General features: G+C 46.4%; 1 protein-coding gene and 1 pseudogene across 2 annotated transcripts; one reads left to right on the forward strand and one right to left on the reverse strand.

Annotated features, from left to right (window-relative positions):
* Window positions 1-1,124: 1,124 nt before the first annotated feature.
* Window positions 1,125-25,362, forward strand: B3GNT7 (UDP-GlcNAc:betaGal beta-1,3-N-acetylglucosaminyltransferase 7). Its single transcript, XM_081911403.1, has 2 exons — window positions 1,125-1,329; window positions 24,028-25,362. Exons 1-2 carry the CDS (start codon window positions 1,319-1,321, stop codon window positions 25,217-25,219), a joined length of 1,203 nt encoding a protein of 400 aa, XP_081767529.1. The 5' UTR covers window positions 1,125-1,318; the 3' UTR covers window positions 25,220-25,362.
* LOC309370069 (small ribosomal subunit protein uS8 pseudogene) lies at window positions 16,854-17,281 on the reverse strand (annotated as a pseudogene). Its single transcript has one exon. The product of its transcript is annotated as a small ribosomal subunit protein uS8 pseudogene (transcript).
* Window positions 25,363-25,482: the final 120 nt, after the last annotated feature.

The raw sequence follows: 25,482 nt of genomic DNA on the forward strand, positions 1-25,482 counted from the left end.
ACCGCCGACCTTCTGATCAGCAAGTCCTAGGCTCTGTGGTTTAACCCACAGCACCACCCCTGTCCCGTTTTTTGTGTTGAATATATGCTATATGGCAATTGATGGACCTAATAGGTATCTAAAGCCATTTGCACATAACAAAACATGTATTTTATCAAAGTATCTGTTGAATTGAAATACAGTTAAGAAGAAGTATATTAATAGTGACGCAATTATTAACTTAAAATGATTTTTTATTCATAACAAACCTAATAATGCAAACACAGGTTTTATTTTTATTTTTTGTTTGTTTTATCTTTTGGAAACGTACATCCAGTTTTTGTTTCCTTTAAATTTTTGGGGTGCCCCCAAGAGCGTGGGGCCCTAAACTAGAGCTTGTTCAGGGAAGTTTTTAATGTGTGACATTTTAATGTATTTTTTATCTTTGTGGGAAGCCGCTCAGAGTGGCTGGGGAAACCCAGCCAGATGGGCGGGGTACAAATACTACTACTACTACTACTAATAATAATAATAATAATACCAATAATAATACTAATAATAATAATAATAATAATAATACTGATAATAATAATAATAATAATAATTTGCATCTTTCCCAGCTGTGCGTCGCTCCAACTCCGGGGGTCCTTTTTTGGCTCTCCAAGACGCGCCTTTAAAGAATCGCCTCTTTCCTTTCCATCTTTCGCTGGCTAAACTGAGCATCCCAGTTCAAGGCTCCTTCCTGATCATCATCATCATTATTATTATTATCATTATCATTATAAAAAAATTCCTTCCAGTAGCACCTTAAAGACCAACTAAGTTAGTTCTTGGTATGAGCTTTCGTGTGCATGCACACTTCTTCAGATACACTTCTTTCAGTGTGCATGCACACGAAAGCTCATACCAAGAACTAACTTAGTTGGTCTTTAAGGTGCTACTGGAAGGAATTTTTTTTGTTTTGACTATGGCAGACCAACACAGCTACCTATTATCATTATACTGTACGTCAATCCAGCGCTGCCTGCAAGCTCCTTCCCGGAGATGCGCTCGCTCGCTCGCTCTAGCAGCCGCCGGGTGGATGGGCGCACGTGGATCCCTGCAGCGGCGGAAGGGTTAAGCACCTGCGGGCGAGAGGCGCGCTCCTTGCTGGCTCCACCTTTCGGCCGAGCGAGAGGAGGGTCCGGCGGCGGCGGCGAGGCGCTTCTCCTCGGGCTCAGAAGCTGCTGCCATCCCCAGCCGCCGCCGCCGCCGCTGCGCTCCGCGTGGGGACCCCGAGACGCCTCTCTTTGTGCTCCTCCAACCCAGAGAAACTTCTCCCGGCTCCGAGGCGTCCAGCATGTTCCAGTGGTGAGTGGAGCTCTTTCTCAAAAGAAACCTCTTCGATTTGCATCTTTCCCAGCTGTGCGTCGCTCCAACTCCCAGGCTCCTTTTTGGGCTCTCCAAGACGCGCGTTTAAAGAATCGCCTCTTTACCTTTCCATCTTTCGCTGGCTAAACTGAGCATCCCAGTTCAAGGCTCTTTCCTTCCTTCTTTTTGAGCGTGAGTTTTTCTCATCCTCCCTCCTCCCTTTGCCTTTGCTGCTGAAACACCATCCTAGGGGTTGTGATTAAAAGCGTGGAGCAGACTGGTTTTCTTCAACTCCAGCTCTTGCTTTCAGAGTAACCCACCCCAGTACAGTGGTACCTCGGGTGAAGTACTTAATTCGTTCCGGAGGTCCGTACTTAACCTGAAACTGTTCTTAACCTGAAGCACCACTTTAGCTAATGGAGCCTCCTGCTGCTGCTGTGCCGCCGGAGCACGATTTCTGTTCTTATCCTGAAGCAAAGTTCTTAACCCGAGGTACTATTTCTGGGTTAGCGGAGTCTGTAACCTGAAGCGTATGTAACCTGAAACGTCTGTAACCTGAGGTACCACTGTATTCATCTTTTCTGTACTTTGCTTCACTCACCCCCATCCCATTTAATTTTATTTTTTTATGCCCGGGCTTCAGTGTTCTTGTAAAAAACTAAAGGCGACAAGTTATGTGGGCCTGCGGGTGGCTGGATGAAGATGTTGAAACTCTGCAGGGTGTAAAATGCAAATTCCATACTAGGGGATTTGTTAGCAGGAGAGAGATCTGAATCAGAACTGGTGATATCTTAAGGCTGCCCTAGGAATGCTGTGTGCATTTCTGGTCCTTGGACCTCGAAAAGGCTATTGTGGAGTTGGGAAAATGTTCAGAAAAGGGTGAGACCCCCTCCGGAAAGGTTGCAGCGTTTGGGAATTCTTAGTTCAGAGAAAAAGCGAATTAAAGGGTTGGGGGGAACAGTGGTAGAGATGTCTGAGATGGTGTCTAGAAAATGGACAGTGAGATGGTTTTCTCCCTCTTTCATAATCCTAGGGCACAGGGAAGCTGGAGGATAGGAGATTCAGGACAGAAACAAAGAGAGTTTTCCAGTGGCTTGCTGGCCACAGTGGGGATGTTCAGTGTGCCTCTGAATGCCGGTTTTTGGAGCCCACTTGCAGGTTCCCTGTGCTGTCTGTCTGCTTGGCCACTGGGAGCACAGGCTACTGGACTCGATTGGCCATTGCATTGCTCCGGCAAAGTTCATATTTTCTTTTACTGGCTGACAGTTTATCAATGGGTAGGACTTTTAATGCATTTAGGAAGTTAGGAAATGCAGGTCTGAGAGTCATATGCATTGCATATGAGTTTCATTGCTCGGGCAAAGTTCTTCATATTTTCTCTTATTAGCTGACAGTATATCTAGCTGACAGTACAGTGGTACCTCGGGTTAAGTACTTAATTCATTCTTGAGGTCTGTTCTTAACCTGAAGCACCACTTTAGCTAATGGGGTCTCCTGCTGCTGCCGTGCCGCCGGAGCACGATTTCTGTTCTCATCCTGAAGCAAAGTTCTTAACCCGAGGTAAAATTTCTGGGTTAGCAGAGTCTGTAACCTGAAGCGTATGTAACCTGAAGCGTATGTAACCCGAGGTACCACTGTATATCAATGGGTAGGACTTTCAATGCATTTAGGGAGTTAGGAAATGCAGATCTGAGAGTCATATGCATTGCATATGAGATGCATTGCTCCGGCAAAGTTCTTCATATTTTCTCTTATTAGCTGACACTGTATTGGACTTTTAATGCATTTAGGAAGTTAGGAAATGCAAATCTGCAGCTGAGAGAGAAGTTGGTGGCCAAAGATGCTTGCCAACTGTAGCTTCCTGTAACGGATCCTTCTCAGAAACAACCCTATCTTTCCATTCCAGTCTTGCATTTTCTCGGTTTGAGGTTTTCATCCTGAAATCAAAAGATTACTGAGACCTACGACTTATGGTGTGATCCTGTGTATGATGATTATGCAGAAGTCTTCCTATATTTAGTGGGGCTTACTCCCGAGTAATTGGATCACAGGTGTAGACTGGGGGGGGGGGGAGGCTTGTGTTCAAGCCTTTTTTTACCCATAGGGCTCCATGGATGACTTGGTGCTGAGCTTCACACACTTTCAACCCAACCTACCTCGCAGAGTCGTCGTAAGGCTAGCCCATCCCTTGAGCAACTTGCAAATCAAAATATGATGCTGATGGTGGTGGTTGGAGTGAAGGACAAGTGGTCAAACTCTTATTTATTCCTTCATTATTATTATTTTTTAAAAGAGAGATTAGGATACTAGTCCACTGGCGTGTTGCACATCTGCAGAACCAGGAGTGTGGATCCAGTTTAACAACTGAGCTGCCACTGATTTTCTGCTCGGCGATCCCGAGTATGAAACTCTTGCTTCAAAACATGAGCAATTGCTTGCAGGATCAAATCAAGGTCCATTTAGGGGGTCTGCTAGAACACTGGCCGAGGGACGCAGGTGGCGCTGTGGGTTAAACCACAGAGCCTAGGACTTGCCGATCAGAAGGTCGGTGGTTCGAATCCCCGCGACGGGGTGAGCTCTCGTTACTCGGTCCCTGCTCCTGCCAACCTAGCAGTTCGAAAGCATGTCAAAGTGCAAGTAGATAAATAGGTACTGCTCCGGCGGGAAGGTAAACGGCGTTTCCGTGCGCTGCTCTGGTTTCGCCAGAAGCGGCTTAGTCATGCTGGCCACATGACCCTGAAGCTGTACGCCGGCTCCCTTGGCCAATAAAGCGAGATGAGCGCCGCAACCCCAGAGTCGGTCACGACTGGACCTAATGGTCAGGGGTCCCTTTACCTTTAGAACACTGGCCAGTGGTCTGTTCATGAACTACAACAGACCTTCTGTTCATCCTGGCTAAAGATAGGAAGAGACCACTGGCACCAACCTGTTTTCAATTGCCTAGGAAGCAGTGGCGTAGCGTGGGGGGTGCAGGGGGTTAGGGGGCACAAATCCACGGGTTAGGGGGCGCAAATTACTTGCCTTGCCCTGGGTGCTGACAACCCACGCTACGCCACTGCTAGGAAGATCCCTTGCACAGGATAAGTTTGGTCGATCAAGCTCAGTATTGTACGTTGACTGCTAACTCTCCAGGGTTTATAGACAGGGGGTATCCCAAGCCCTACCAGGAAATGCCAGGGACTCACCATCTTGTGTTACCAGTTGGGAAAGATGGAAGCTGCCTTAGATGTCAGGCTGCTGGTGTATCTTGGCTCCTGGAGGGTTTTAGCTCTAGGTGAATTTACAGCAAAATCTGCATCTTCCTCCTGTAACAAAGGGGCGAGTTGGTTTGGGACAGGTTCGCACAACCTCCAGAAATCAGAAGGATTGAGAGCGGAGCGGAAAAGGATCTCCTTTTCTGCACCATCTCTGTACGGTGCTCCGGAGAAGTTGGTGGCTATTTTTTTTTTGGGGGGGGGGGGGGTTCGGTCACCTGCTGCACAGTCAGGTTGCATCATCATCCTTATTTTTTATTGAATTTTACAAGAAACAAAAAACAATACATAGCATTGTAAACACATTTATATACATGTTTTCCAAAATGCAAACTAACAAAGAAAATACTTTTCATAACCAATACTATTACCAAATTCATGCTTCAAAGATTACAATAGGGTATATAAATCTTAGTTAAAATATTAAAAAGACTTCCACCGCATTCACCGCACGTCTCTTAGTTATCTTACTCGCCTTTACATCTGTTCTGCAATCATTTCACTCCCTTAGATTCTTTCATAATCAGTCAAATCTTTATGTTCTCTATGATCTTCGCAAGGTTAGTCTAGGCACAACCAAACTTTCGTATTTGAGCCCTGCTTGTATAAATATTCGTTTAAGCATTCCCATTGTTTCTGAATTATAATTTTTGATTTATGCCTTATTAAATCCGTCAGTTTTGCCAACTCCAGGTACTCACATAGTTTACTTAGCCATTCCCCTTTTGTTGGGAAATAATTTCCTTTCCAATGACTGGCTACCAACGTTCTCGCTGCTGTTGCATCATTAAATAGCTGGTTGGGAGGGTCTTGTGCAACAAACCTGCTTCCCCGGAAGATCAGACTTTTTGTGATAAGGAAAGTGAAGATGTGAAAAGGATAAGGGAAAGGGCAGTGCGGAGGGAACACTTGCTTTTGGAACACCATCCCTCTAACCTCCCCGCAAACATATAAGAATTGTTGTTGTTTAGTCGTTTAGTCGTGTCCGCTTCTTCGTGACCCCCTGGACCAGAGCACGCCAGGCACTTCTGTCTTCCACTGCCTCCCACAGTTTGGTCAAACTCATGCTGGTGGCTTTGAGAACACTGTCCCACCATCTCGTCCTCTGGCGTCCCCTTCTCCTTGTGCCCTCCATCTTTCCCAATATCAGGGTCTTTTCCAGGGAGTCTTCTCTTCGCATGAGGTGGCCAAAGTCTTGGAGCTTCAAGATCTGTCCTTCCAGTGAGCACTCAGGGCTGATTTCCTTCACAATTGATAGGTTATATAGATATAAGAATTAAGGTAAAGGGGCCCCTGACCATTAGGTCCAGTCGTGACCGACTCTGGGGTTGCGGTGCTCATTTTGCTTTACTGGCCGAGGGAGCTGGCGTACGGCTTCTGGGTCATGTGGCCAGCATGACTAAGCCGGTTCTGGCGAACCAGAGCAGTGCACGGAAATGCCATTTACCTTCCTGCCGGAGTGTTACCTATTTATCTACTTGCACTTTGATGTGCTTTCAAACTGCTAGGTGGGCAGAAGCAGGGACCGAGCAACGGGAGCTCACCCCGTCGCGGGGATTCGAACCGCCGACCTTCTGATCGGCAAGTCCTAGGCTCTGTGGTTTAACCCACAGTGCAACTGCTCATCAAATAGAACACACAGTCCAATCTCCCTGCAACAAATGAAGATGGGTGCTCAATAACTAGGTTGTCTGGATGTGTCTTTTGACACCTCCTATTTAATTATTTTACTCCATTTTTATCCCACCTTTTCCTCCAAGGGGTTCAGGGTTAACCCTGTGAGGAAGGTTAGGCTGAGAGGCAGCAACTGGCCAAAGGCGAGACCTTCATGGCCAAGTGGGGATTTAAACCTTCATGTCCCAGGTCTTAGTCTGATGCTCTGACCACTACACCACACTGTCCCTCCTAAATATCTCCTCTAAAGATCTGCTGTCACTTAATTCGGGCCGCTGCTGGTTCCATCGATGAGAATCCACAGCCTGTTTTATAGCTGAAAGCTTCTGAGTGGGTGACTTACGTTTTTTCTGTTTTCTTTTGTTCTTTTTGCATAGAGCAACAGGAAATGGCAGATCTGCCACAGGGGAGATTTTGTGCATTGGGATCTAAACTGCTGGCTGAAAGCAGAGGTTGCATGGCCATCTGCCATGGATGCTTTAGCCGAGATTCCTGCATTTCAGGGGGTTGGACTAGATGACCCCTTGGGTACCCCCAGCACTACAATTCTATGGTTCTATGAAGGGCTTCTCCTTTTTTATCTTAATTTTTATTAAATTTTCCATATTCCATTACATTTTCATTACACAAATCCATGACTTAAAGCATTGCTCACACAAAGCAATCCTTCCCTCCATCTTTCTGACTTCCAAACTCTTTTACCAATTCTTCGCATTCCATAGCCACTTTTTTACCTTATATCTTCTTTTGACATTCACCTCCTTATATGCAAATCAGCTCCTTATTTTCACATTACCAAACATTTCAACTCAGACCTACAAACATTTTCAAACGTTTACAGTTTTCTTTCATATAAGATATAAATTTGCTCCAGTCCTTTTGTAACAGTTCGTCACGCTGATTCCGGATTTTCCCCGTCAGCTTTGCCAACTCCACATATTCAACCATCTTTATCTGCCAGTCTTCCAGTATTCCTGCTGCATCCATTTCTGGGCCAGAAGTATTCTTGCAGCCGTTGTGGCATACATGAACAAATTTACATCTTTTTAAAAAATTTCCTCACCAATTAACCCCAACAAAAAAGCCTCTTTTTTATTTTTTTTACTAAAATTCTACTTAAATACCTTTTTCAATTCATTATATATAATATCCCAGAAGGCTTTCGCCTTAGTACAAGTCCACCACATATGGAGGAAATTCCCCTTATGAAGAGCTTTTCCTTATCTTCCCCTTGCACAAGCTTTAACCTTTTTAGGTTTCATTTCATCGTTCCAGGCTGAAGTTTCATTTATTTCGTTCCAAGCATCAGCCGTAACGCATTAGGCCTGGGGGGGTCTCAATTTCACTTTTGATGGAAAGAAAGTGTTAATTTCACAACTGGGGAGAAAGCCACACACCTGCGGCTGGGTCAGGGCAGCAGCCAGGAACTGTATGAGTAAGCTCTAGCTATTTAGCTGCCTGTTCCTCTTGTGTAATTTCCAGGATTAGCAGCATTCAGAAGAGTAATCTAGTAACGTGCTGGAAAGGTGGATTTCCCCACCGAAATAAAAATAAAAATAATTTATCTTTTGTGTCGTCAGAGCCAGTGTGGCGTTGTGGTTAGAGCATTGGACTAGGATCTGGGAGACCAGGGTTCAAATGCCCACTCAGCCTGTGGGGATAGCTCAGTCGGCAGAGCATGAGACACTTAATCCCAGGGTTGTGGGTTCGAATCCTACATTGGGATTGCAGGAAGTTGGACCCTTGTTCCAACTGTGATTCTATGAAGCTGGGGTCATATGGGGTGGCCTTGGGCTGCCTCTCTCAGCCTAACGTACCTCAAAGGATTGTTGTGGGGATTAAATGAAGAGGGGGAAGAACCTGGAAATGAAGGAGAGATATAGACGCAGCAAATAAAAGTACCGTATTTTTCGCTTTATAGGACGTAGCAGACCATAAGACACACCTAATTTTTGGAGGAAAAAAAATATTCTGAATCTCAGAAGCCAGAACAACAAGAGGGATCGCTGCGCAGTGAAAGCAGCAATCCCTCTTGCTGTTCTGGCTTCTGGGATAGCTGCGCAGCCTGCATTCGCTCCATAAGACGCACACACATTTCCCCTTTTTAGGAGGGAAAAAGTGAGTCTTATAGAGCAAAAAATACGGTAGATAAATATACAGAACTGACCTCCGTTCAAAATTCTCCAGCTGATCAGCTGTAGCAATAAGTACAAATAGTGGCAGGTTGGATTTCAGAGGGTCACTTAAATGACGTGTTGAAAACAAGACTAACTTGTCTTTGAAAAAAAGTTGGTTAGCTTAGCATACCAGTGAAAAATGACCACGGACGGGGTTTGCATTAAGACTGGACAAGGAGCCACATGCCACAGATTTAATTGATAACCAAAGCAGAGTCCAGTTTTTAGAACTATCAAGAGCAAGGGGCGGGGCGACTGCTGCGCTGGTTTAAAATAAATTGGCATTATTGTTTCCAAATGCCAGGCTTTAGACTGTTTTTTTTTCATCTCTGCAGAATATGCTTCCACATCAAGATGTTGGGCTTCAGGTCAAGGTTCGCAGTTTTGCGGCATGCTCAAATGCTGGCAGCTGCTCCCCCCCTTTTAAAATTAAAAATCTGTTGCTGCAGGACACTAGTCATAGTTGGCAAAAGAGCTCTTAGGTGCTGCTGGAGAGAGTGGCAGGGGTACAAAGAGTGTTCTCTGTTCTGCCGCAAACCGACTGGGTGCTGGTGATCTACCGTATTCTCTTGCCCTCAGCTTGTCTTCCGAAACATGGGGATTACAGCATTGGCCTACCTTACAAGGATGTTGTAAAGAGTATTTATTTATTTCATGCAATTTAAATACTGCTCCATTGTAAGAAGAAGAAAAAACCTCGAAGCTCTTTATTGGGATAATGGAACGTGCCGTGTTTTTAAATTCCCGGAAATGTACTACACAAAGGTTCTCTGGAATAAGTTGCCAGCTTAAATTAGACAAGAGCTGAGCAACTTGGTATTTGGGACAGTCGCTTTTGTTTAAGAAGGTGACCCCCGAAGGATGGCCCAGGGCGCTTCCAGACTGTCGCTATTCCCATATCCGCAAATCCAGGCTGCACAACTGTGGGTGGCAGAGAGGTCTTGCACAAGGAAATCGCTTCCCCGACAAGATAATACGTTTTGCGATAAGGAAAGTGGTCAGGGAAATTGCCAGTGTGGGAAGAATCAGAGTGACACCTGACCTGACGCAACACCCATCTAATCTCCCCAGAAGCAACTACCAGAAAAATTCACTGGAAAGTGTAATATAACATTTGCTTAACGCAACACTGTCTTATCTTCCCTTGAAGCAGAGCAGGATGAATGCCAAGCAAACAGGTCACCTGGTTACAGCCACAGACATTTTAAGAAATATTGTACAACTGTAGATGCGGCTTTATTGCTTTTCATTTTCACCTTTTGTAGTTTATCTTATTTTTATTGTTTTGCACATCTTATTGTTTGCACATTATAAATCTCCAAAGTGGGGGTGGGGGTGAAACATTGGATAGTACCTCCCTTATGCCTTAGGGCAGATTTTCCTGGGCTTGTAGTTTTCCTTTCCCATTCCTTCTCATTTTGCCAGGCTGCAGCCCAACGTAACGCAGGGCGATGGCCTTATCCGGCCACAGTGAAGCCCCAAGTCTTGTTGAAAACCAGCGGCGCTTGACTTTGGCTGCATCACAGACCGTGTCTCTGCAACCTCTGTAATTTTCTTCAGTGCATGAAACATAGTGGTATGTTGTTGTTTTTTCAAAAAAATAATATTTTTTTTAAAAAAATGTTGGCACAAAGCTTGCTAGTCTAAAGTTGTGCCTTCCATATTCATCTTGTATTTGACGTGCTGCAGCGTACAAGAGTCTCTCTGTTTTAAACTCTTGCGTCTAGCTCACAGAGTCTTCTCCCTGGCAGGGATTGCTTGCTCAATGAGAAAAAGTTCAGATTGTGTGAATAGCCCTCCTGCTGAATCAAGGGCCCCTTCAGGCAGTAGGGTGGGTTTTCCTTTTTTTACAGGCGCATTCTGCATTGCGTCATTGATGCAATGGTTGTGCATTGTTGTTGCTGTTTAGTCGTTTAGTCGTGTCTGCCTCTTCGTGACCCCCTGGACCAGAGCACGCCAGGCACTCCTGTCTTCCACTGCCTCCTGCAGTTTGGTCAAACTCATGCGGGCAACTTCGGGAACACTGTCCAACCATCTCGTCCTCTGTCGTCCCCTTCTCCTTGCGCCCTCCAACTTTCCCAGCACCAGGGTCTTTTCCAAGGAGTCTTCTCTTCTCATGAGGTGGCCAAAGTATTGGAGCCTCAGCTTCAGGATCTGTCCTTCCAGTGAGCACTCAGGGCTGATTTCCTTCAGAATGGAGAGGTTTGATCTTCTTGCAGTCCATGGGACTCTCAACAGTCTCCTCCAGCACCAGAATTCAAAAGCATCCATTCTTCAGCGATCAGCGGCATTATGCGGTGGATTTATGCTGGACCGTCCACAAGTCAATCTGCTTTATCAGTTGTTCTGTGATGCTGCTGCAACGCTGTTGCACGATTGCCGTCTGGAGGGGAGCTCTCGCACGATAGAGCAACAGAAGCAGGACAAAAATTAAGAATACTCCCAGAACGTTTGCTGTAAGATAAGTTACAGGATTTTAGCAGGAAGTTGCCGTATGTCTGCCCTGAAACTTCTGCAAGAGCAGAAAAAATTGGGAAAAAAATGAAAACATGTCATGTGTGGCATAAATGCACATCTGGAGGGCTCCTAGACTGGCCAAAGGCCTCCCAAAATGACACAAGCACGACCTAGAATCAAACTCACTCTATCTTGAATTTTTTAAAAAATATTTTATTTATTAAATTTATACGCAACTCTTCATCAAAAGATCTCACGGTGGTTAACAGAATAAATTACAATGTGACAACCCTTCAGATACTTGATGATGGCTCTCATATCTTCTCTTAGTTTCCTCTTCTCCAGGCTAAACATACCCAGCTCCTTCAACCATTCCTCATATGGCTTGGTTTCCAGACCCTTGTTAATCTTGGTCTCACTCTTCTGGACACCTTCCAGCTTGTCAACATCCTACTTACATTGTGGTCCCAGAACTGGACATGGTATTCCAGGTGTGGTCTGCCCAAGGCAGAATAGAATTGGACTATGACTTCCCCTGATCTGGACACTTGATGTCTGTTGAAGCAGTCTAGAATAGTATTAGCTTTTTTTGCTGCTGCGTCACACTGTGGACTCAAGTTTGTGTCTGCTAAGACCCCCTAGAAGATAAATGACTTATGCTCAGATGACTGCTGCTGCTATCCCTGATCTCTTCTTGCTTCTTCCTGACTAGCTAGTCATGACAGCTACCGTATCTTTCACTCTATAAGACGCACCAGACCACAAGACGCACCTAGTTTTTGGAGGAGGAAAACAAGAAAAAAAATATTCTGAATCTCAGAAGCCAGAACAGCATTCGCTCCATAAGACGCACACACATTTCCCCTTACTTTTTAGAAGGGAAAAAGTGAGTCTTATAGAGCAAAAAATACGGTAAATGGAACCTCCATGTTCAGACATGGTGTATTTCCAGATACCGATTCCTGCAGGACAAAGCAACGGGGAGGGTCATTGCTTTCCTGCTTTGCTTGTGGGCTTTTTGGGAGACCTCGTTGGCCACTGTTGGAAACAGGATGTTAGAGTAGGTGCTCTCAGGCTCACGTTCTAAAAAGTACAGCACAAGACGAAAAGAGGTTGGGAGGGAGGAGGAAAAAAGCAAACTCAGACATTAGGTCTTGGATCCGAAGTTCTTAGAAATGACCAGCTGGAATTGAAACTGACCAGGGAGAGGAAAAATCAGAAGGTGCTGATTTCTCAGCTGAGCTGATAGAGTGCTTCTCTTCTTTCTCTCTGCTGTGTGCTGTTTTATCTTTCTCATTCCAGCTGCCTCTTTTCTGATTGTTGAATTCTCAATTTGCAGAGGCTCTTGAAAAGGGGAGCCTTGCTGGTTCAGAACAAGGGTCCGGCTAGCCTCAAGAGTCTGCTACTCGCAGTAGCCCAGTGCAGACCAGCAGAAGACTGGCCACATCGCAATGGAGAGCTCACACGCAGGCTGAAAATGTTCCGTTTTGAGTTTGCAAATGTTACCTTTAGGGGTATGGGGAAAGTTGCGAGATAAAATGCCAAGCATGCCCCAAAATAAAGGGGTTGTGATGGCCCAGCATAATTTTGATTTCCCCCTCCCTTTTTCTGCAATTCAAATATTGATAAGGAAAAGGACAGCAGTCAGGGAGCCACTACATAAATGGCCACCCTCCAAATCTCTCTGGGATGGGGGACATAAGAGAAGGGTCTCAGATGGCAAGCGCAGGGTCCAGGTCGGTTTATATGGGGAGAGGTGGTCCTAAAGATATTGCGGTCCTGAGCCATATAAGCCTTTTTTCCACATGTTTAGAGATATCTCTTCAACACTGAAAAAACCTACCTGCAGTCCTAAGTCTGGATTTTGGAATTTCAAAGGTGGAATTGATGGGGGAAGGGTTTCCCCCTAAAGGCGGGGCTTTGTCCTGGATCTTAGAGAAGTCAACTGAATAATCACTTTTCTTGGGTGTTTTTGTAAAAAGTAAAAAAAAAGCTTAACAAAAATAAACCTGGTCTATATTGATCCAAGTTTGAGTAAGAGCCAAACTTGATCTTTGCATTTAGGTATTTGCAGTGCTTTTGTTCTAAAAAAAAAAAATGTTATGGGGTACTCTCATTTTCCTACTCATATTGAAATACTGCCCCTCAATGAGGCCAAACTTTGATTCACAAAATGTTTAGGGGTAGCGTCCCCCCCAGAAAAAAAGCACTGGGTATTTGAAACCTGCAGGTATTTGAGAAATGCAAATTGCACCAGCTGTGTGGGGAATCCTTGAATCAGAACAGGTGAGAAGTTTAACCCTTTTCTCTCCTGCTGAAGTCTTGGGGGATTATCTCTTCCCTGGAGGAATCCCATGCACCCCCAGCAAATACTCTACTTCAGGAGAGCACCTAGCAGAGGAGAAAAGGGTTATATGTCCCTTGACTCAGTCTACAGATCTGTGAGGCGGCTGGCCTTGTGGAGGTTTACAAAGTCTGAGTAGGCCATCAGCTCTTGTTTCAGCCCCACATCATATCAAGGAGGAAAACGATAGGGACACACCTTTATTTATTTCCTGTCCTGCCTTCCAAAGGAGCCCAGGGTGGAAAAGGCTTCGGTAATCAAAAAATAAAATTGTTTAAATACAATTAAGCGCCATAAAATGTCTGAAGCATGTGGTTGTTTGCCAAGATTAGTAGCAGAATGCACGTCAAGTGCTGAATTACGTATTAAATTTGTTTGCTAAGACCAGACCTTCCCCCTGAATTAAATTACGTATTAAATTTGTTTGCTAAGACTAGACCTTCCCCCCTGAACACATGCTGTAGAAGTTTCACTGAGCGCAGTGGCCCAGGTGAGATGCAATGGTTTCTTGGCCTGATATGCTCTTCTTCCTCTTCCTCCTTCCTTTTTTTCACCAGGTCTATCAAACCATAGTTTACTTCATACGGAGGTCACACTAAACTCTGGTTCCCTCAAACTGTGGAAGGAAGGAATCTGAAAAGGATGCACAAAGCACAAAGCCCATTCACAATGCCCAACAGTTTTGTTACAGCACAGATGGGGATCTGTGGCTCTCCAGATGTTGCAGGATTGTACCCCCCCCACTCCAGGCAATTGGCCAGGTTCACTGGGGCTGTTGAGAGTCAGAGTCTAGCAACACTTGAACGGTCATTGATTCCCCATCCTTGAAGTGTCTTGCACTATCTGAATTGATTTAGTGATCCTCTTAAAAGGCGACTCTTGGAATTCGCAGAGGTGGCAAAACTGATGGCCTTGATAAAAGATAGAATCTTTTAAAGAAGACTGGAAATTGAAGTGTCAGAAAATAGCAGAGCATATTCAGAAACATGTTAGAGAGGATGTAATTAGGTAAGATGGAACCTTAAAATGCAATTGTATGGGTTATAAACACCAGTGTTGGGTGAGCAGACAAAAGTCACTAGTTTTGTTGAATTGGAATAGAGTTGTTGAGTAACAAATGTAACTTTCTGTCTGGAAAAAAGAATAAAGCATTATTATAAAAAAAGGGGACTCTTGGGAACGTGCAGCTGCTCTTGTAGTTCCCAGGCCCAACAGATGGAAACTGCCCTTCTGAATTGCACCAGCCACTGACTCTACGCTGATGCCCTCTGGGCACTTGAAATCTAGAGGAGAAATGCTTCGCCTTTGCTCTACCTGGAAATTTGAATCGAGCCAAACTGGTCTGTCCCGTCCCAACCAAGAGAGCCAGCCTGATAAAATGGGCCCTGTTCTTCTACTGCAAACATTTGCACATTTAATGTGTTTCTGAGTGTTAACAGCTTTGCCTAAAGGATCTTGGGAAACGTGGCTTTCAGAGAGGCCGACGGCTGCTATCTCACACTAACAATAAAAGAAGAATATCGGAGCAGCTTGCCGGATCTGTCCAGCATCCCATACGTCTTACCCAGGGGTCAACAAACTTTTTCAGCAGGGGGCCAGTCCAGCAGGGGGGGATACAAAAAATGGGGGCTTGAGGAGGGTCTGAGGAGTGTTGGAGGGTATCCTCTTATGGTGGGAACTGACAGGTCACCCAAACACCAGCTATGGTTTATGTAACCTCAACAGTGTTTTTTGCTCTGGTAGGGATGGGCCAGCTGTGATTTCTAGAGTATACAGGTCCAAAGAGCACCTGAATTCTTTGAAGTTCAGCATGAGTTATCTGGAAAGTGTTGTACACCAGCTACAGTTGGAGTCACCCCCATTGCTGACCGAGTTCCCAGCTGCGACCCCTGCATCGCAGGGAGTTGGACTAGATGACACTTCGGGTCCCTTCTAATGCTAGAATTATATGATTCTATGAGAGAAAGGGACGCAGGTGGCGCTGTGGGTTAAAGCCTTAGCGCCTAGGACTTGCTGATCAAAAGGTCGGCGGTTCGAATCCCTGTGGCAGGGTGCGCTCCCGCTGCTCGGTCCCAGCGCCTGCCAACCTAGCAGTTCGAAAGCATCTCCGGGTGCAAGTAGATAAATAGGGACCGCTTACCAGCGGGAAGGTAAACGGCGTTTCCGTGTGCGGCTCTGGCTCGCCAGATGCAGCTTTGTCACGCTGGCCACATGACCCGGAAGTGTCTGCGGACAGCGCTGGCCCCTGGCCTCTAGAGTGAGATGGGCGCACAACCCCAGAGTCTGTCAAGACTGGCCCATACGGGCAGGGGTACCTTTACCTTTACCTATGAGAGAAAGAGTTGGAGAGATGGAGAAGGCATAAAACAGGGTTCAGCAACCTTTTTCAGCAGGGGGCTGGTACACCTTCCCTCAGACCTTGTGCGGGGGGGCTGGACTATATTTTTTGGGGTGGAATGAACAAATTCTTGTGCCCCACAAATAATCCAGAGATGCATTTTAAATAAAAGGACACATTCTACTCATGTAAAAACATGCTGATTCCCGGACCGTCCGCGGGCCGGATTGAGAAAGGGATTGGGCCGCATCCAGCCCACGGGCCTTAGGTTGCCTACCCATAGCCTCACCTTTCAAATGATGGACTAATTGTGACTGATCCACAGTTAAACATTCGACTAATTCAGATGACAACCTTGAGCTCAGTCAAGAACTTTGAGAACGTAAAGAAGAAAAGTCCCTTGATCCAGGGACAGCCCGTGTATATACTGGATTATTCCTACCTCTTTTTCTTAAGGTACCATTCATAATGTAACAATATTCTTCACAGGTGTGAGCAGGGCAGTGCGGTGGGAGATGTGGAGACAAGCGACAACAATTAACAGTGTTCACTGCTCCTGCTGAGGTTCACCGAAAAAGCATTTCGGTTCCCGAAATTGGTTCTGATCGTGCTGATAAAATATAATGGATAGAATTCTACGGGATGTGGTATTAGTGTGCAAAAACAGTCCAGATCCAATGATCCCTGGATGGCTGAGATGTCAGGTGCTATCCTGACACCCGGGCATCTTCACTTGGTCACAAGTGGCCAGAAGCCAGGGGCCAAATGCAACTTGTTGTTGTTTAGTCGTGTCCGCCTCTTCATGACCCCCTGGACCAGAGCACGCCAGGCCCTCCTGTCTTCCACTGCCTCCCGCAGTTTGGTCGGACTCATGTTGGGAGCTTCGAGAACAGTATCCAACCATCTCGTCCTCTGTCGTCCCCTTCTCCTTGCGCCCTCCATCTTTCCCAACATCAGGGTCTTTTCCAGTGAGTCTTCTCTTCTCATGAGGTGGCCAAAGTATTGGAGCCTCAGCTTCAGGATCTGTCCTTCCAGTGAGCACTCAGGGCTAATTTCCTTCAGAATGGAGAGGTTTGATCTTCTTGCAGTCCATGGGACTCTCAAGAGTCTCCTCCAGCACCAGAATTCAAAACCAAATGCAACTGGTGCCTGGCTAATTCCAAACACTGCTGAGATACCATTGCTCCAAGAAATTAGGGAGTCCTCCCTGCTTCTCTTTTGCCCTGTGCTTTCTCGCCCCCCTTTCCTCCCCTATTTGGACAATTTATTAGTTTGCCTGTTTTTACAAGTTTAGAAAAAGAATCCCAGGATTTTCCCCCTGTGTGTTTTCACTTAGCTTCCTTATGGTCCGTGATGCCAGCTGAAATTGTCAGCACAATGTACCCAAACTGGCTTGAAGGTAGCAGGTTGTTCTGCCACTTTTCCAAATCCTTCAGTTGGACATCAAATCTGGGGCTGATCACACCACACCTGTTGAGTCTGCCTGTGAGATTAACAACAATCTTCCCAGCTATGTGATCATCAATGATCTCAAATTCACCTATGTCACCATGCTTCATCATCACGGTTAGGAACCGGATGATAACTTTGGAGCATGGTCTGATGAGAACTTGACGTTTTCCATGCTTCTCAGCATTGTTGATGCTTTTAAGAGCATCTGCCAGAACGTTCATGCGCACCGTTATGCCAGTGCAGCAATATGGCGGAAAAAAGGCTGCACTTTCTAAGGCACAGATCCACACTGTCCCAGCCTGGGCTGGGCATTCCCCTAACCCCTGCCCCTTTCCCCAGGAAAACCTGCTCTTTAACGCTGAATCGGAACAAACAGCAATTCAGGTTTTCTGCAGATTGCCCTGTTTGGCGGGAAAAAGTGGGTTTTCGTGTGGAAAGCGCCAGGCAGAACCGAATGAAGAAGAAAAGAGCTCCAACCCAGAGCTGGAAAACCTGGCCCACTGTTTAGAAATGCAGAGTGAAGGTGGTTGTGCATGAGTCCCAGATTCTAATCTTCCCTTTCTTTGTGTGGGTTCTGCTAGCAATTGCAGGTGTTCCCGTTTAAGCCAGCTTTTGACTCTGTTGCTGCTAAGGGTGCTGTTATGGCTGCCGCCCTTCCTGGCGTTGTCGTTTTCTTGCTGGTGTTTTTAGTCTGGTAGTTTTGTGTCCTCTTGGTTGTGTTTTTGTGTTGTCATTGACATCTGCAAGTTGCTTTGAGCAACACATTGTGGAGAAAGGATATTGTGCAGGAGAGGAGCCGGGATGTCTGGCAGTGAATGAAGAATCATAATACAGTGGTACCTCGGGTTAAGAACTTAAGTCGTTCCGGAGGCCCGTTCGTCACCTGAAACTGTTCCTAACCTGAAGCACCACTTTAGCTAATGGGGCCTCCCGCCCCCGCCACTGCGTGATTTCTGTTCTCATCCTGAAGCAAAATTCTTAACCCGAGGTAATATTTCTGGGTTAGCAGAGTCTGTAACTTGAAGCGTCTGTAACCTGACGCGTATGTAACCCGAGGTATCACTGTACTGTTATACGGAGCTGTGGTACGATCACATTTGAAATACAGTTGCGCAGTTCTGGTCACCACACCCAAAAAGGATATTGCAGAGCTGGATAAAGTTCAGCAAAGGGCCACCAAAATTATTGAGGGGATGGAGTGACCCTCTGCATGAGGAAATATTTGCAGGCCTTGTGACTTTTAAGTTCAGAGAAAATGGAAGTGGTGACATGATAGAGGAAGGATATGAAATAATCGATAGCATGGTAAAAGTGGAAAGAGAAAACATTTTCTCCCTTTATTATAACACTCAAATTGCTGGAACTGCTAGCATCCTGTTCTCACGGTAGCCACTCAGATGACTGTGAGAAATCAGCAAGCAGGATTCGAACTCCCCTCCTGCAATACAGAAGCATTGCTGCCTCCCGACTGTGGAGGCAGAGCAATAGCCATCCTGGCTAGTAGCCATTGATAGCCCTCTCCTCCTCCATGAATTTGTCTAATCCTCTTTTCAAGCTGCCCATGTTGGTGATCATCCCTGCCTCATGTGGCAGGGAGTTCCACGGTTTAAACTGTGCACTGCAAGAACAACTCTCTTTTACAAGAAAGGAGGTTCTGACTAAACACCAGGAAGAACTTACACACACACACACACACACACACACACACACACACACACACACAGTATTTTTCTGTGTATAAGATGTCCCCATGTATAAGACGCCCCCTATTTTGGGGGACTAATTTCTAAAGAAAATGAGGGGAGATGGCTCAAAGGTGTTGGGCTTTTTAAAAGGGGGGAATTGTACGCACGCCATCACCACAGCAGGGCCGTTGCTGGGGGTTGGCAAAGTGGGCACCCACTCCCCCCCCCCACCACTGAGGACAGGAAGCTCCCTAGACCATGGGCCGTCAACCAGCTGGCTGGCAGCGCGCAACTCCCCCCCCCCCAATGCCACTATCCATGTATAGGATGATCCCAGTTTTTTGAAATGATTCTTGAGTCAAGAAAACCTTGTCTAATACATGGAAAGATGTGTGTGTGTGTGTGTGTGTGTGTGTGTGTGTGTGTGTGTGTGTTATAATACAGTGGTACTTTGGGTTAAGTACTTAATTCGTTCTGGAGGTCTGTTCTTAAACTGAAACTGTTCTTAACCTGAAGCACCACTTCAGCTAATGGGGCCTCCTACTGCCGCCAGAGCACGATTTCTGTTCTCATCCTGAAGCAAAGTTCTTAACCCGAGGTACTATTTCTGGGTTAGCGGAGTCTGTAACCTGAAGCACCTGTAACCTGAAGCGTATGTAACCCGAGGTACTACTGGTACCTTTAGTTGCGAACAGGATCCATTCCGGAGACCCGTTCGCAAGATGGGCAGAGTGCAACCCGCATCTGCGCATGCGCATGACGTCATTTTGAGCGTCTGCGCGAGCGGCGAAACCCGGAAGTAACCCTTTCCAGTACTTCTGGGTCGCGCAGAACGCAACCTGAAAAGACGTAACCTGAACCGAACGTAACAAGAGGAATGACTGTATAGTAAAGATTTCTTGGTTTACAAAAGTATGTGCAATGTCTCTTTTTTTCAAGTTACATTTTCTACTGATCACTTTCGTTTGTTGAGACGTTAGTGTCACAATAGGAAGAAAAGGGGGAAAGAGGTGGAGGGGGAATGGTGGGTGGGGTGGGGTCAGGGGGCAATGCTTCTATTTTCTATCAGATTGACTCTTGTAATAAAAAATTTAAGGTTTTATATATACAGTGGTACCTCGGGTTAAGTACTTAATTCGTTCCGGAGGTCCGTTCTTAACCTGAAACTGTTCTTAACCTGAAGCACCACTTTAGCTAATGGGACTCCTGCTGCCACCATGCCGCCAGAGCACAATTTCTGTTCTCATCCTGAAGCAAAGTTCTTAACCTGAAGCACTATTTCTGGGTTAGCGGAGTCTGTAACCTGAAGCGTATGTAACCTGAGGTACCACTGTATAATAAATGTTCATAAATGTACCAACCAAGCACGTACATAGATGTGTGGACCACACGTCTGGAGCAGCTCAGGAAGACCAACCTGAAACCATTTTGACTCCCAAACTGACCAAATGTTTTCTCTGCAAGGAGGGAGGGGGTGAGGGAACCTTCCCATTGTCTCAGGAATTGGGTAATCACCATCTCAAAGGGTGACAGACTACCAGGAAAGGCAATCAGATAAGTCATCATCAGATAACTTGGCAGACAGGAAAAAAACATTCAAATTTCTGTTGTAGACCGCCTTTTCTGTGATGTAGGTATGATGTTTGTGGGGGGGTGGTCTTGGGTTACACCTCTTCTGTGATGTGTCTATGATGTATGGAGGGGTGGTCTTGAGCTCCAGGGAATTTAAAATGTCTATAAAAGGGCGGACACACCTTGGTTCTGGGTTCCTCTTCCTTTCCTGCGTGTGAGGGGAGCACCCTGTTGCAACAGATCAATAAAGATCAGACTTACTAGCTGCTTTGCTTCTCAATATTCTCTGGTTGGCCTCTGTTATTTTTGCCTACCGATAGGGAACCCACTTGAGGACTCTATATGGGCTTTTGGATGCCCCATAAGGGAAGAAGGGCAGATTTTGTTCACAACACTGCAGCAGCCAGCCTCCTCCTTGGTTTAACCTTGCCAGGCGATGCTTTGATTGAGATAGCGGGTAGACGAGAGAGGAGCAGGGGAGCGTATGGCAGTTGCAGAGGGAAAACCTCCAGTTCCTGTCTGGCTGAAGTGACGGGAGGCGTGTGCCCCTCTGAACATTGCGCACTTATTCGATGCAACAAGCATCAAAGAGCCCCAATGATGAACTCCGTGTTTCTCCCCCCCCCCGGCCCTTCCCCGCTTCGGTCTTGCTTTGAGGGCGAAGAATGTCCTCTGTAGACCCCGAGGCCAGCAAACAGACCTCCTTCTATTCAGGGAAGGCCCCATTCCGCAAACAGAAACTTGACTGCTGCCTTTCCCCCCCCCTCCCTTTGCCGGTAGCAAACTGATGGAGAGAGCCCAGGTGACTGGAATGCGAGGGATTTGGAAACACAGGGAGGGGTGTGTGTGTGTGTAAGCCTGCGGAAATTGGACACTGCCCTGGGTAGAAGTTCAGTTTTTTGCTAATGGAATAAATTTTGGAGGCTGACGTCTCTGGTGGGATGTCTCAGGTCGGGTGGAAAGTACTGAAAACTTGCAACGATTCCCCAGCACTTTGGGATCATTTTATTCCATCGGCAAAATCGCACTTAGGTTGTCGGTCCTTTCCTGATATTTTCTCCTGCTTGGTTTTCATAGCTAAACTTAAATTTCTTCAAAGCTGCGTGGAAATGACTGATCAAACCTATCTGTGGCTCCTCTTGGCTTTTCACTCCTGATCTCTGTAAGCCTTTTTGGCTAAAGCTAGGGTTTGGCGCTGTGGGTTAAACCACAGAGCCTAGAACTTGCTGATCAGAAGGTCGGCGGTTCGAATCCCCGCGACGGGGTGAGCTCCCATTGTTCGGTCCCTGCTCCTGCCAACCTAGCAGTTCGAAAGCATGTCTAAGTGCAAGTAGATAAATAGGTACCTCTCCAGCGGGAAGGTAAATGGCGTTTCCGTGCACTGCTCTGGTTCTCCAGAAGCGGCTTAGTCATGCTGGCCACATGACCCGGAAGCTGCACGCCAGCTCCCTCGGCTAATAAAGTGAGATGAGCGCCGCAACCCCAGAGTTGGCCACAACTGAACCTAATGGTCAGGGGTCCCTTTACCTTTACCTAGGGTTTTGCCAGACATTACCCGTATTTTAAAGGCAGAATTGATGTCCGGGGGGGGGGGATTTCTGAAATGTGTTGCTTTGTCCTGGATCTTAGGCAAGTCAATCAAAAATTCGTGTTTTTGAAAAAAGAAGCTCAATAACTTTGGGTGTTGTCTAAGAAAAGTGCAACAATTTTGGGGTCTTCCTAAAAAACTTTGCAACATTTGGGATCTTTTTTCTTTCCGTTTTGAGCCATGTTTCCCGAACTTGGGTCTTCAGTTGTTTTTGGACTACAATTCCCATCATCCCTAGCTAGCAGGACCAGTGGTCAGGGATGATGGGAATTGTAGTGTAAAAAAAAAAATCTGGAGACTCAAGTTTGGGAAACACTGGTTTAGAGAAAAGGTAAGTGAGAAATGACATGACAGAAGTTTATGAGAAAAGCTTTCCTCCATCTCTAATAATACCTAGAACTCAGGCACATTCCCTGAAGCTGAATGTTGAAAGATTCAGAACAGATAAAATAAAAGTCCTATACTTGGGGCAGCAGGTTAGTTTAGGAGGTCCAGGATGAGCAAGGTGGCAAACAGAACTCTTGTCTTCTAGTTGAAGGGATTGGCTTGGGAGAAACAGCCAGGGGTGGATGGGTGTTGTGTCTGCTCTCAGCACCTGCTGCCTGAAGCAAACTCCTCACTTTGCCCAACAATAGGGCCGGCACATCCCTTCCTACTTAATGTAGCCTGCACATGTCTGCCCAGAACACCTGGATAAGGATATCAATGTACATCAGTGTGAACAGGGCTTGTAAATAATTAGACCGATACGGACGTCACCATTTTCCTATTTCAAGGATTTTTATAGCTTGCCTCCCAGGCGTAAGCAACTTCACAAAGAGATTTAGGGTACGATTAAATCAAAGCACTCATCAGGAGCTCACAGAATAATGATCAGCAGTGCAGGGTTGCGGAAACTCTTATAAGAGCAGATAAAACCATAGTTGTAAGTTAAGGAACAAACAGGATAATTTTGATGCAACACTAAACAAGTGATAGTTTTTGGAAACCTGTCTGAGCTATCTAATCTCCATTAATATATTTTCTGAGTAAAGTATTTAACTTGCTTCCCCCCCCCACCTCTTTTTGAAAGCTGTCATTCAAATGAATGTACCTGTGAGGTTGTTAAAAAGAACAGAACAAATCAGGGCTTCTGACACCAACGTTATGTAGGAGAATAGCCAAAGTTTGCCATCTATATGTATTCAGCAGTCAGTTACAGTATTTTAATATTTTTTGGGAAGCCACCCAGAGTGGCTGGGAAAGCCCAGCCAGATGAGCGGGGTATAAATAATAAATAATAAATTTATTATTATCTAATCATATCCTTTGTCCAAGAAGATGACTAGAGTGTGTTAGTATTCATAGAATCCTAGAATCATAGAGTTGGAAGAGACCACAAGGGCCATCGAGTCCAACCCCCTGCCAAGCAGGAAACACCATCAGAGCACTCCTGACATATGGTTGTCAAGCCTCTGCTTAAAGACCTCCAAAGAAGGAGACTCCACCACACTCCTTGGCAGCAAATTCCACTGTCCAACAGCTCTTACTGACAGGAATTTCTTCCTAATGTTTAGGTGGAATCTTCTTTCTTGTAGTTTGGATCCATTGCTCCGTGTCCGCTTCTCTGGAGCAGCAGAAAACAACCTTTCTCCCTCCTCTATGTGACATCCTTTTATATATTTGAACATGGCTATCATATCACCCCTTAACCTCCTCTTCTCCAGGCTAAACATGCCCAGCTCCCTTAGCCGTTCCTCATAAGGCATCGTTTCCAGGCTTTTGACCATTTTGGTTGCCCTCCTCTGGTATTGTTAGTGCCAAGTGCCTTCTGGCGATTCACTCCCTGCGAGAAGTGAGGTTACAGGGAGCCAGGCAGAGGGCCTTCTCGGTGGTGGCACCCACCCTGTGGAATGCCCTCCCATCAGATGTCAAGGAAATTAACAACTATCTGACTTTTAGAAGACATCTAAAGGCAGCCCTGTTTGGGGAAGTTTTTAATGTTTGGTGTTTTTAATATTCTGTTGGGGGCCAGCCAGAGTGACTGGGGAAACCCAGCCAGATGAGCGGGGTATAAATAAATTATTATTATTATTATTATTATTATTATTATTATTATTATTATTATTATTATTGCGTTGCCCCCAGCTTTGACCCCTTGCTTTGTTTTTACCATAGGAAGAAAACCCTCTACAGAAGCGTCTTCCTCTCCTTCCTGCTGGTGGTGACGGTGACGGTTTTGCAGCGGGGCATGGCGCCCAGCCAGTTGCTCCAGGGCCAGCCGCAAAAAGAACTCGCGGCCCAGGAGTCCGTGAAAGCTCAGAAGCGGGACGGCGTGCTCCCCGTCGCCAGCGACTTCTGGAAGAAGCAGGGCCCGGCTCTCAAGGCCGCGGAAGCGACGGAGAAGGCGGTGCGGTCTTGGGACGTCACCTCCGTCAACTGCTCTGCCAACCAGAACTTCAGCAAGGAGGACTGGTTCAAAGGCCTGGAGCCCAACTTCCGGCAGTTCATGCTGTACCGCCACTGCCGCTATTTCCCCATGCTGATCAACCACGCGGAGAAGTGCCGCGGAGACATCCACCTGCTGATCGTGGTGAAGTCCATCATCACCCAGCACGACCGGCGAGAGGCCATCCGCAGGACGTGGGGCCAGGAGAGAGATATGGAGGGCGGGAAGGTGCGAACCCTCTTCCTCCTGGGCGTGGCCTCCAAGGAAGAGGAGCGGGCCAATTACCAGAAGCTCCTCGACTACGAGGACCGCATCTACGGGGACATCTTGCAGTGGGACTTCCTGGACAGCTTCTTCAACCTCACCCTCAAGGAAGTCCACTTCCTCAAGTGGTTCAGCATCTACTGCGACCACGTGAGGTACATCTTCAAGGGCGACGACGACGTCTACGTGAGCCCCAGCAACATCCTGGAGTTCCTGCAGGACCAGAAGGCGGACAACCTGTTCGTGGGGGATGTCCTCTTCAAGGCCCGGCCCATTCGCAAGAAGGAGAACAAGTACTACATACCCAATGCCTTATACAACAAGAACACCTACCCGCCTTATGCAGGCGGTGGTGGTTTTGTCATGGATGGCCCCCTGGCCAAGAAGCTCCACAGAGTCTCGGAGAGCCTGGAGCTCTACCCCATCGATGACGTCTTCTTGGGCATGTGCTTGGAGGTCCTCAAGGTGACGCCCGTGGCCCACGCCGGCTTCAAGACGTTTGGCATCGTAAAAAACAAGAACAGCAAGATGAACAAGGAGCCATGCTTCTACCAGAGCATGCTGGTGGTCCATAAACTCCTCCCCTCAGAGCTGCTGGCCATGTGGGATCTGGTCCACAGTAACTTGACGTGCTCCAGAAAGCTCCAGATCCTTTAGCTCTCCCTGTTATCTCTGTCTGAGGGGGAAACGCTTAAGGGGAAGACATTTGTTACTCAGAGCCATGAGCCAACACCCAGCACTGTCTTTTCCAATGGTGTTGAAGGTGGAACCATGTATTTTTGGGAAGGCGGTGTTTGAAGGGGGACTGGAAGCTCTGAAAAGTTTATTTTGGGGGTATTTTATTCCCCTTTTGGTGGTTTTTTTTTTGGATGCCTTGGAAGAGAGTTTGACAAAGATGGGCTGCTCAGCCCTGAAGGTTC

This window comes from Podarcis melisellensis, assembly GCF_964234715.1.
Source record: "Podarcis melisellensis genome assembly, chromosome: 5".
NCBI lineage: Eukaryota > Metazoa > Chordata > Lepidosauria > Squamata > Lacertidae > Podarcis > Podarcis melisellensis.